General features: G+C 40.6%; 2 protein-coding genes across 2 annotated transcripts; one reads left to right on the top strand and one right to left on the bottom strand.

Moving 5' to 3' along the window:
• Positions 1-1,143: 1,143 nt before the first annotated feature.
• pafah1b2 (platelet-activating factor acetylhydrolase 1b, catalytic subunit 2) lies at positions 1,144-8,984 on the bottom strand. Its single transcript, XM_034113628.1, has 6 exons — positions 8,807-8,984; positions 8,283-8,364; positions 7,286-7,375; positions 6,943-7,059; positions 5,505-5,627; positions 1,144-3,466 (listed from the first exon to the last, which is right to left on the bottom strand). The coding sequence occupies exons 2-6, from the start codon at positions 8,361-8,363 to the stop codon at positions 3,188-3,190; spliced, it is 690 nt and encodes a 229-aa protein (XP_033969519.1). The 5' UTR covers position 8,364; positions 8,807-8,984; the 3' UTR covers positions 1,144-3,187.
• A 315-nt stretch (positions 8,985-9,299) lies between these two features.
• Positions 9,300-12,201, top strand: LOC117499487 (myelin protein zero-like protein 2). The gene is made up of 4 exons (XM_034151901.1): positions 9,300-9,303; positions 11,346-11,548; positions 11,603-11,819; positions 11,974-12,201. Exons 1-4 carry the CDS (start codon positions 9,300-9,302, stop codon positions 12,015-12,017), a joined length of 468 nt encoding a protein of 155 aa, XP_034007792.1. The 3' UTR covers positions 12,018-12,201.

The following is a 12,201-nucleotide window of genomic DNA, read 5'->3' as shown; positions in this document are numbered from 1 at the left end:
GAATGTAATGTTTCCCTTCTTGCCTTCTCAGTTCATTCAGGCCCTTGAGATGTCGTGTTACAGACACACCAACATTGCCGGCTTGTTAATAGTGAACTCCAGCCAAATCTCAAACAGGTCGATAAAGCAGGAACGACAAACGGAGCCAGATATAGATTTTATCAGGGTGTAGTCTCAGCCTCTAAAACCTGTTGGGAATTGGAAAGTTATCATTTTACATTTTCAAACTGTGTGGTGATAGACCAAGCAGGCAAATATTTATCTACAGAGAACATGTGTGGCTTTGAGAACATTAAGTACATCATTAGATTTGAATCTCTCGCAGTCTAAACATATACAGTGTTGCTGGAAATGTACAAGCCGTGGACGTGAAATAGCAGCTTCAATAGGTCAGTAAATCCAGCATTGAATAGATTAGTTTTGGGCTGAGCTTGGTGTGTTAACAGAGCCTCAAACTTCAGACTTAGTCGACAGTACGGGGCTCTTAATGAACCAAATATTTTAGCTACACCGGAGAAGCTTTGACTCAGTTAAAATGAATGAGTGTAACATTTAACATGAACAAATGGTTTAATAACTACGCATTTTACAGCTTGCAACAATAATCATATACACTCCAGCACGGATAACTACATGTCATAGCACAAGTCTACATTGCTTCTAAAGGGCTGTTTGTGAATAATTACATTAGAGATGAATGGATAACGTAATCTAATCAGGCATTAAGGAACTCTTAAGGTTTATTATTGTCTCCTTAAATTAGTTGTCTGATAAAATGGTTCCCTCTGCTGGTGAGTGTAACACACAGCGCTGAAGATCACTATCCTTTATTTCAGAACCACAAGGAGAATAGAGAATCTTCTGTTTTTCTTAAACATTCAAACATGATCCCTGAAGAAGCCCTGAGAGGCACTTGGGGGGGGGGATGAAATCACATACATTTCCTAAATAAATAAATAAATAATGGAAATGAAAAAGAAAACAATCCAAGCAAAACCCCTTTCCTTGTCAGTTTTTTTGTCTTAAAATCACATACAATTATTTAGATGTTTTTTTTTTTTTTACCACTCAGGGCTTCCGTAGCCCACTCTTCAAAGCTATTGATAACAGGCAGAAATCGAAAAGACCACTCCCAACACATGATCAGATCCTTGTTTTCTTTATTGGAATGCTTTACCTCAACATGACATGAGCCAAACAGTGCACATGTTGTATCGCACCAAACACAGACTCCCACAATCTGAACCCCCTTCAAACATCATTTCCTCAAGCTTCACGTCTTATATACAGCGGGGGTCACAGTTAAGACACTCATATGTCCAACTTACACAATCCAGTACCAGACATACTGTACACAACCATCCCTAGGAACACTTAAGGCACACACACATACACCATTGATATATCACACAGCACGCAGGTGTGCAGAGCTTAAGACAGCAACATAGGATCATTTGACTCATGAAGAAACAGCTACAGCAGAAGCTAACAGACGTCATGTTTTTTTAAGGTGAATTGTATTTGCTTATTAGCATTTCGCGCGACAATGATCAGCATAGCCGTGTTCAGGACATTAACCATGTGGCTACTTTTTATTCCCAAAAATATTCAGTAACTACAGATGTTAGGGCCGAGGGGGGGAGTCGACTATAAATACAACAGGGAGAGAAGAGAGGAGGTGAGAAGCAGAATAAGAGGTGCTTTTTAGAGAAAATACTGAATATCCATGTATTTAGGAGGGAGAAGGAGAGAGAGCATGTGCTTAAGTGTTAGACTGCTAGTGTTTTAACATTAGTGTGAGATACAGAGAAGATTTTCCAAATCCATCTGTATTTTCATATGGAATAACACGAGGACCGGAGCTGAAGCGAGAATCCCCATTTGTTTTACTTCATTTTGAAAAATAAAATCAAGTGCTCGGTTGCACTGCAAAGCTTGTGAAACAATACGATCACAATTTAAAAAAGCCGGCAGGTCTTGGTTTTGGCAACACAAAACGTTTGAAACGTTAGTTTTAAGACATCAAATGTCACAGTAGATTTATCTGTATAATGTACAAGTAAAATATAATCACACGTTTTACACAAGGGTGTTTGTGTGTTTGTGTTATCAGGGATCATCATTAATGAGTAAATAGGACAACATGATTTTCTCTTGATGTTCAATCACTTAAGACAGAAGCGTGGTGAATGTGTGGTTTGTCGGGAAGCAGTTATCTCCCCGGATAAACACGGATATATCTGATATTGATAGGTTAAAAATGACTTCCAAGTATTGACTTAATTCAAAAGTAAACATTTAGAGTGCTCTTGTCTTGCTGAGTAAATGAAGTAATAAACATGAAGAGCTGGACAGACAAAACAATATCAAAGTAAATGTGTGTAATTTGTATGACTTTTGCTACACTGGATTATTAAAGCAAAATCATCTAATAGTGAGATTTTTTAAATAGTGCGATACATAATTGTATAAAGACAGTGATTCCCGACCCTTGGACCAGGCGACCTTAAAAGGTCACTTTACTTCTCAGATCGTTTCAATTTGGCTGAAGAGGTAAGTATATTTTCCCATCTTAACTCTTAACTATCTTTTGACTTTTAACATTTTTGGTGCCACCTTAGGGGGCCTTGACCCTCGGGTTGGGAACCACTGCTCTGCATCACACAGGTCAGACTCATAACATTGTTCAATGTTTTTTAACGTTCTCGTTCTGTATGTGTGTGGAGCAGTGCACTTCTTATGTATTAACATAAAGTTTGCACAGCTAACTGTTTAGCAGTCGAATCACAGAAGAAGAAATGTCATAGTTTTTCTGTTTTGCATCATATCTCAGATGGAAACACACTTTTATTGACTACTTAATCTGTGTGTTCCACTGCAGTCCTGCGTGAGCTCGGTATATCCGTCTATAATTCATAGTAGGCTGACATTGGAAAACCTTTTGCATTCACAGTGTGTACGTCTGTAGTGAGGTCTCTCCCTCTCCACACCCATCCCTCCCTCATGTATGTGATCCCACACCCCTTCAGGGCCCACTCACATCGGTGTGCCCCCTCCCCCCCCCCCCACCACCCCTCCCCCACCCTATGAGTGAGCCCTTCCTCCTCCAGATACCAGGGACATGTCTCCCCCGTCTCCCACAGCAGCGGGTGAGCCATACCTCTGGATAAATGTGGTGCTGGGCCCCTCAAACCAGGGGGGCCCGCCGCTCCCCTGGCTTCTCCTCCAGGATCTGCAGCAGCAGGTCACTGAGGGGCTTGGACAGCGTGCGGTAGCCTGTGGGCGTCAGGTGGAGGTAGTCAAACATGTCCTGCGGGCTGATGGCGCCGTCAGAGTGAACAAACTCCCGGCTCACGTCCAGGAGCTGAGCCCGGCCGAGCCGCGGCAGCGAGTCGCACAGAATCTCGTTAATCGCCGCGTTTTTCTCCCTCAGGGGGTTGGGTCGCTCCCCTCGAGGCAACAGACCCTGAGTCAAGACAAATATTTTTAACCCATTTATTCAAGTCCATGTGTGAGTCAAACCTTGATATATATTTTTTTTATTTCAGTTGTTTGGTTATATAAAAAAGAGGGGTAAGATAGCATTTGATAGGGTGAGGGTAGTCTTCCACATTATAAACCATCACTCAAAAATGGAGGATCCTTGTATGTTCATTTGTACTACTACTCCAAGTATCATTCATTATTGCACACTAGCCTTTTAGCAGAGCATCAACAGTATTCCAAACTGCAATTTACTGAAAATATTGAAATCAAACACCTTTGAATCTTAAACTAATTGTATCATATTATATATTTGTTCATTATGGAAACCAATTCAGCTTCTTTTTCATTCCTGCATTTTTAAGATGGCAACTTGTGAGGGAGAACAACATTGGATGAATCTAGTTATGTTATTGTTTTTCTTTATCATGCAATGTTCATCATAAAAGGACCAATCGTTTTTGTCGATTTTAATAACAATGCTAAATCTTTACAACAGGGTTCCTGCAGGTTTCACCAACTCAAATTTAAGACTTTTTAAGACCACTTTGAATAGAATTTAAGACCTATTTCACGGCAAGAAAGTATGAAGGAAAATTGCTAGGAAAGAAGAAATACATCCCATAATGACTTACAAAGTAAATGTATTCATGTTCAACATAAGAACAATGACTGAACATAACAGCATACACAGAACTGTGTTAGCGTGTTAGACAAAAAGTGTGTATGTGTGTCTGTGTGCTTGTGTGTGTGTGAGAGAGCTTTTACTATAATGTTGCTTTTAAATACAGCATTGAGGAGCAATACACTCTGAAAAACGGATTTGAATATCACGTTCTCTTCATTTAAACAAGCTTATTTCTTAAATTATACCAATTTATTATACTTGATATTACATTTTATACTGCTGTTTATACTATAAATTGTTATATTAAAGTATAAGCTTCCACCTTGTATAAATCCTATACCCTATATTATCTTATGTTAATGTCAAAATGTTGTTTTGCTCTAAATATAAGAAAACAGACAAACACTAAGGATCATTACATAATCATATATTATTTACTAAATTGTGTATATAGAGATACTAGTGCTGTCAATTAATAAAAAAATTGAACTGTGTTCATCACTATAAAAATGTTTAAAAGTTTAATGTGTGAGAGAGTGACAAGAGCTATATTCAGAGCTCTGCTGCCTTGGCTACAATCTTTCATCGTTGCTGTTGTATGATTGGTGTTTAACTACGGTATTTAGCGTCTACAGCACCTCCGCTTTTAGGGTTGACGTAGACCCAAACGTCGCCCGGAGGTCCCCCGGTGTTGTTGCGGGAGCTGCTGCACTAGCTAACACTGCATTAGCAAAACAAACGCTAATTTTGTTTGCAAAAGGTGCAGCGGGCTTCAAACACGTTCCCTCCACTGGTTTCAACCAAGCACTAAATTCGATCTTTTCCAACCAAATACGGTTGAACTTACACTTCCCCATATTTATTTGTAAGTAGATTCGAAGATACATGAGTTCCTGACTGCCGCTAGCTGAAGCTTGGTTGCTAGGTTACTAGCTGGGTGTTCTCCGATAAGGGGCCGGGGGAAACAAAGTTAGTGATTACGGGTTCCATGTTGATTTATTTCAATACAAATGGTTGGGGGGAACTGAAAGGCTATTACCGTACTGGTTACTTTGCAGCCCGGACATTTCCCCCAAAACACATTTAGACGCGATCGCAACCCAGAAGTACCTTTCAAATCCCATCATTTTTAAGACCTTCTAAATCATATTTAAGACCTTTCTTATTTTTTTGGTCATATTTAAGACCTTTTTAAGGCCTTGAATTCAGATTATCAAATTTAAGACTTTTTAAGACTTTTTAAGACCCCGCAGGAACCCTGTACAAAATATTGAATCAAAGTTAAATTGGAAAAGTAATGTTTTCTCAATGTGATAAGTGCAGAGAGAAGACCACAAAGGAAACTAAATAGCAAGTTTAAACGTGCCTCTTACTTACAAACTAGAGTACTTACCAGAACAACTATCTTCGCCTTGGGTAGGCGGGAGGTGAGCAGTTGCGCAATAGCATGAACTCCTCCTGCAACTTGCTCTGCTGTGTGTTGGTGGTTATTGGTTCCTACCCACAACACCACCACCTGGACAAGGCCACAGACAGACAAATTGTTCATGTTTACTGAACACAGTTATGTAGCTGACGCTCAAAGTGCCCTTGTTTATTGTTTTGTATTTTTTGAAGAGTGCCTAATGTATGATTGAACTTTGTTAAAAATGACAAGAGTTTTATTTCCGGAAGTCAAGTGACCTCTAGCCCGGATGTTTACTTTGTGTTTGTGAGAGGGTAAAGGGCGCTAAAAGTGTAAACGATGTATAACGTAATTCTACTGCTGGTCTACTAGGCAAACACGTTTTCACGGTGTTTCATAATTGTACAAAGAAGAAAATAAACGTGATTGTGGACATCAGTTCGATGCGTAACGTTCTTTCAAGACCAGAGTAGTTACAAGTTAAATTGACAAAAGTGTGATCAAAGCATTGCATACAGAAATGCTAACATCCTGTTAGTTTTGACTATAGGAATGAGTTGTCTTGGCTTTATATCTGGGTGATGGGTGAGCAATGCAAGCTGTTCCCTATGTCTATATCATCAGCACCACCATAAGCACTGTGAGGGGGATACAACAGACTGTTGCCTCTGCTCCTCCTAAAAGGGATCCTCCAAATCTGGTATGTCACAATACCAGAAATGTGTTTATTGCTAGGAATACCAGTGAAATGTGCTATTCTTGATACCAATTCATTGTAAAAATCAATAAATAAAAATCAATTAAACCCTGGCTCAACTCACTTATTACCATTGCCATACTGGTTTTTGTCAGCTAGTTAACTATGTCATAATTCCCTGTCTTATATCTCTTTTATATTGCAATAATAACTTGTTTTTATTTGTTTCTTGCCAAAAATTATTTTCCACTATAATATAATTGAGCACATCATGAAAAGGTTATAATTAACCTTAGCCCATGTAGGTTTTTACTAAATAGAGCATGAACACATCATAGTGCAACTTCAAGGAACCTTGCTACACCGACTGCTAACAGCTAAAGTTAACTAGCTCTCCTGCCGATTTAAACTAAGATTTGTTTTTCACAGCGTTACAATATAAAAGGAAACCGTAGGATGCATTCCCTGGATGTGTTGTGAGTGCCAAACCAAAACCTTCTCTTTTGCCTACAGGAGGATGATTTGAAATGATAAAGAGGGCAGGGAAGATCACATGCAAGATTTTTGTAAAAGGACCAAACTGATTTCTGAGTCAAAGAGACAAAAGAAGTGTATGCACATGGTGTTTCATGGATAACGGAAATCAAATGTGTATGCAGAGTATTTGTTGTGCATGTGAGATGTAAATTAGTGAACTGTATGCTGGAGGTCTAGGCAGGTGTTTCTCACCTTGGGACGGATGTTATCCAGCTCTCCATTCTGCAGCCTCCACAGCACATTACAGGTGTTGTCCCCTCCAATGCCAAAGTTGAGCGCATGAAGAGGAGAGAATAACTCCCTCCAGACCTGTGCGGAGGAAAATAAAAAATCTACAATTCATATGAACATTTCTGAACTTTGGTGACTTATATCAAGCAACTCACTGAGGCTGAGTAAATGTTAAGAGAGTAGCCATTACAAATGTACATTTACATTAGAGTACTGATTGAAAATAATATGATTTAGTAAAAACTACATAAAGATGCAAGTGTGTCGAATGAGCCTGTTTAGAAAGATAATTATCTTGTCTCACCTCATACTGCTTCATTAGTTGTATCATAGAATCTCCCACAAAAAGCACGTCTGGTTCAGCATCCTTACACTCCTGCACAAATCTTATGTGCTGTAAAAAAACACCCCAAAACAACACAGCCTCGTCACAACAGAGTATGAGATGCAGTCAATAATCATGATCATAAAATACACTTTAAAGAAAACTATGCCATTTAAATCAGTTGCTTATTATGCATTTCAATCTGAATTAAGGCCTCAGTTTTCTAAACGTTTAGATAATTGTCCTTCCGAGTCAAACAAAATAATGCAACCTTATCGCACGACAAGACTAGTTGTAGCTTTTGAAAACTACATTTGAGAAGACAGACCAGAAGGTGCCACTAAAAAACTACATAAAGTGATGCTCTGAAAGAAAAACATCCATCTTGGGAATGGTTACTTCAATCTTTGTCCCACATTTGTAAATTGTATAATTGAAAGTACTGTCAAAGCATTATCTCATGAGAATGTGTTTTTCTCGCCTCTAGCTGTGGGATCAACGCACAATATTGAAAATGAATGGTGGATATTTAACACAATATGAAATGTGTTGTTGCTGCATTATAAAATGTGTTGTATTTGGGGCAGATTAAATAATAAGATTTCCAAGAATATACATTCTAACAGATTCAGGAGATGTGAATGTCAATCACTTGAGCATACAGACACATGAGAACAAATATATTAAATAACATACGTTTTATATTTATTGTGCATGTGTTTGAGTGGGAAGGGTCAGGCAGAGTTGCAGTGGTTTGTTATTTAGACTGAGCAGAAAACAACAAACCACTGAGACAACACTAACATAAAGCATGCATAATAAAGACAATGCCCAATCAAATGTTCCATCTGATCAAGAATGGAAAAAGACAAACCTTTCAATGAAATAATGCCAATCCTCCAGATGATAATAATGCATTGTAAATAGTGAATACATTTAGTCATTTTTATATGATATAGCTATTAAAAAAACAAACCTGAGACATCCACCGGTCATCTCCTTGCGCATCCTCTACTGGCTTTGCCACTGCAGCTGGGTTCACTTCATCACCACTCATCCTGCAGGAGAAACCACCACTTATTCACACGTAAAAAACAACATATAGCTCTAAATTAACAGAGACACGAGGCGTATATGAAAGAGGACGGGTTCATGTTGTGGTAGGTTGGTGGGGCTGCGTTGAAAAGGGAAAGCATCAGCACTAGCTAGCAGAAACCTATGCTGTGATGCAGAAGCGTAACATACCAGCAGCAGAGACACTGGCCTAATAGAGATACAGGCAAACGTGCTTTCGCTTTCCAGGCTTATGGATCACAGAGCAGGTGGCAATAAACTTGCTGTGTGACAGTTGATATGACGTTAGCTTGCTAGCCAGCTAGCTATCCTGCTAATGACTGGAACCTGTTATGGCTGCACCTCTGATACTCAACGTTTGACAAGACCGTCATAAATATAACAATGTAAAAACATATTTCGTCCTTAATTTAAAAGATAAACTACCTGGCAGGGTGTCAGCCGTCACGTGTCGACTCCCTCGGCTTCAGAGTTGCTGTTTTGCCCTAACTAAACTTCAACGCTGGCGGGTGATGTTCGCTAGCTAGCAACGGTTAGCCAACTCTAGCTAGACGAGACAACAAAAGGTGTGTCAAGAAGGCAAACTACAGAGAGTGTAATGCGAGAAGAGCGCCCATTTGATACCACTAGCCGTAACCATTCAGTCTGGCCGTTCGAGAGCACTGCAGTGAGCTAATGCTAGATGATGGAGTTTGTTCCCTGAGTATTGTCTGACAGGCAGGCATTTGTGACTGGCTGCCAGAACCAAACTCTTATGTTCATGGCAATAAAAAGCTTATGTAGCTTAAACCAAACATGCTGCTACATTATGTAAACTGTGGAGGTTGTTGAGGTCGACACACAGCTTACAGATGCTCTTTCCTGACAGATCATTCTCAGGGGAAGAAAAACCCCAAAACAACTGGTCCCGCAATGTATCATGGGTGGGTCGCTGGCATACAAATGCTGCATTAAAACCATAGACTCGAACTTTAAAACCCTAATAGAGTTTACTTCCGATTCACAAACAACGAATTAATCCGTGGTTAGACACTAAGGAGGAAATTAATTCGAAGTGTGAGGGTATAGTTCAGACAGTATACAGCACTGCCGACATCTTTTCTGTATGACTCTCTTACTTCCACTGTTGGCCCATCTTAACACCAGATACCGTATGTTTAGAGAGCATCTTTGTTAATACACCATCTCTGATCTCAGCCCTGCCTGTCAGATTATCGCAATGCATCATGGTCACGTTTGATAAAATACTGCATTCCTGTGCAGTATGAAATACAGGAAATGTCATGAAACTATTATTTTTAGCAGTTGTTGGAAATAATGCTTTAAACACAACCAACATTAATTACACAATTTCATGAATTAATCACTATAGATATACACAATTGTGTCATGGCCTCTTTAGATCTTTTACCCTAAATTACAGTGACCATTTGAACATGGTTGTTGATGTCACATCAAATCTGAACTAACACATGATCAACCAGATCAGCACTCCACCCAGACTGTTGAGTTCCTCTTTATGCCATACACAGCCACCTCTGAGAGCGGTAACACCACAGTTCTTTGTGTAACTACTCAACCACTGTAACGGGGGTTACGTATTGTAACCCTTGTTATATAAGCACAGGCGGAGCCCTCTACTGGACTCTATGGGTACTACCTTATCATGCAAGCATACACCTACTGAGATTTCTATAGATGTAGCCGGCCCCGGGGCGGGCCTACCTGAATGCGCGCGCATCTCACCTCCTGACCATCATCCTACACCTCTCTTCAGCGAGCGGTATAGGACAGACAGTGCCCCTGAGTAGAGGGCTCCGCCTGTGCTTATATAACAAGGGTTACAATACGTAACCCCCCGTTATATCTCTCACAGGCTCCGCCCTCTACTGGACTCTATGGGTACAGTGGGCGGAGCCCCGATGTATACACGCACTGTCGTCCAGCACACCGTTCCACCTCACTGTCCCTGACCGGCTTTAGCAGCCGCTGCGCCTCACTAACCTCTCCCTCGGTTGTAACCGTGGAGAAGTCCGGGCTGCGGCTGACAGAGCACACCTTGATGCGCTTAGCTCGCGAAAAGTGTGCTGAGGGCTCCCCCCCGTCCGCCTATAGGCAGACAGAGAAAGTCCCCAGCCCTGTATGGGTTCACTATTGGCGCATTTCCACCACACGGTTGGCCTCGGCCTCGCTCTGTACTGCTAGGCCGCGTTGGGCCTTGTTAGGGCCGGCTCACATCATGCTGCGCTTCCATTACAGTTTAGGAACTGGGGTAGTTACTATAGTAACGCAGTGTAGGCGGAGCCGTGACGTCATCTTCAATGAGAACCCCAGAAAAACAACACAGCCGTTAGCTGTTAGCACTCAGAGCTCACAGCTCCTCATATATGTTCAGAAAGTAGACTAAAGTTAAACAAGTACACACCACAGACTGCCTGTGTCATGACGAATACAGTCGCTGCTTTATTTATGTCTGTATAGGCCGTTGTTGTGAGTGTGGACGGTCGGAGCATATATTGAGTTAGCTTAGCCAATCTCCATCTAGAAAACACGCATTTTAAAAGAACCTGAACTTCTAATTCTACCTTACCTATGCAGACTAAGTCCACTTGAAGGGGGTTGTTTGATACCATTAGATATAAACATATTCTACTCCACATGAAGTGATGGTTTGGCAGTTAGTAATATTAAGCTGTAAATGCAGAAATGTCCTGTTACACATATTTGTGCAAATAAAACGTGCACCCAGTCTGGTCAGTGTTATTTGTCAAACACATGTCAAAACCCTGAACTCTACACACCCTTACAATCATTAACCAGTTGCGAAATTAGAGCATTGACCAGAATGCATGACAGGCAATAAAAAAGTCCTCTGGATTTGTTGATTTATCAATAGGTACAAAAACAAAAACTGTTTATTTTTACAATTTATACCTACAGACACAAGACACTCTTCTATAATTAGACAACCCATTAGAGAGCATTTGTTCTAACATCGTTTTTCTTTCTTTAGGGATGCAAAAAGTCAGCGGGATGCAAGTTTATACTGAGGTGGAAGCATTTAACGGGACAGATGTGAAACTGAGGTGCATCTTCAGTTCCAGATATCCTGTCACGTTTGTGTCAGTGATTTGGAAGTTCAAACCCCTGCACGGGAGACCTGAGACGGTGTGTGGCACTGGATGTTGAAGTTGTGTTTCAATGTCATTTTGTGTGTTTCAGGTGATGTACTACAAGGTGAGGCCGTATCCTCCGCCTGAAGGGCGTTTTAGAAACCAGGTTGTGTGGTCAGGGGATGTCATGAAAAAAGACGCCTCCATCACCCTGCTGCAAGTGTCCCAGACTTTCAGTGGTACCTACACCTGCATGGTGCGCAACCCGCCTGATGTACATGGAAGAGATGGAGAGGTCGTCCTCAGAGTGGCCAACAAGACAACAAGTAAGCCCTGTTTCATCCCGTATTCACAAAGCCATGCTTCATTCTGGGGACCCAGATTTGCCACTGGTCATTTATGTCTCAATAATTGTAATCGGTGGGAGTCCTTACACTATTGTTTCTATCACTCTTTCCTTCTCTATTTTTCTTGTTGCAGGTTTTATTCCACATGACTTGCACCTGGATATTATTTGGAAATGAATGGTGCAGTGGTGTGAAGGATGTTGAGTGAAATTGTTTGATTACTGAAATGTTCAGGTCCAAGTATTACTATAAGACCTTTAGAACTAAAAACAAGGTGCGTTCCTGTTGTAAGTGGAGGATCTACTTTTCCTCCTGTACAACAGTGACTGTAGGTCTGTCACTTTCACTTCTAAATAAACAT

The sequence above is a fragment of the Trematomus bernacchii genome, unplaced genomic scaffold, assembly GCF_902827165.1.
Source record: "Trematomus bernacchii unplaced genomic scaffold, fTreBer1.1, whole genome shotgun sequence".
In the NCBI taxonomy this organism is placed as follows: Eukaryota; Metazoa; Chordata; class Actinopteri; order Perciformes; family Nototheniidae; genus Trematomus; species Trematomus bernacchii.
This window is presented reverse-complemented; position numbering and strand designations above follow the sequence as displayed.

Coding starts and splice junctions, on each gene's coding strand:
- LOC117499487 (XM_034151901.1), top strand. Junction 11,549..11,602: donor TGCACGGGAGACCTGAGACG/GTGTGTGGCACT, acceptor TGTGTGTTTCAG/GTGATGTACTACAAGGTGAG. Junction 11,820..11,973: donor AGTGGCCAACAAGACAACAA/GTAAGCCCTGTT, acceptor TTCTTGTTGCAG/GTTTTATTCCACATGACTTG.
- pafah1b2 (XM_034113628.1), bottom strand. CDS start 8,363: ATGAGTGGTGATGAAGTGAACCCAGCTGCAGTGGCAAAGCCAGTAGAG. Junction 7,376..8,282: donor ATGACCGGTGGATGTCTCAG/GTTTGTTTTTTT, acceptor GTTTTTTTACAG/CACATAAGATTTGTGCAGGA. Junction 7,060..7,285: donor AACTAATGAAGCAGTATGAG/GTGAGACAAGAT, acceptor TCCTCCGCACAG/GTCTGGAGGGAGTTATTCTC.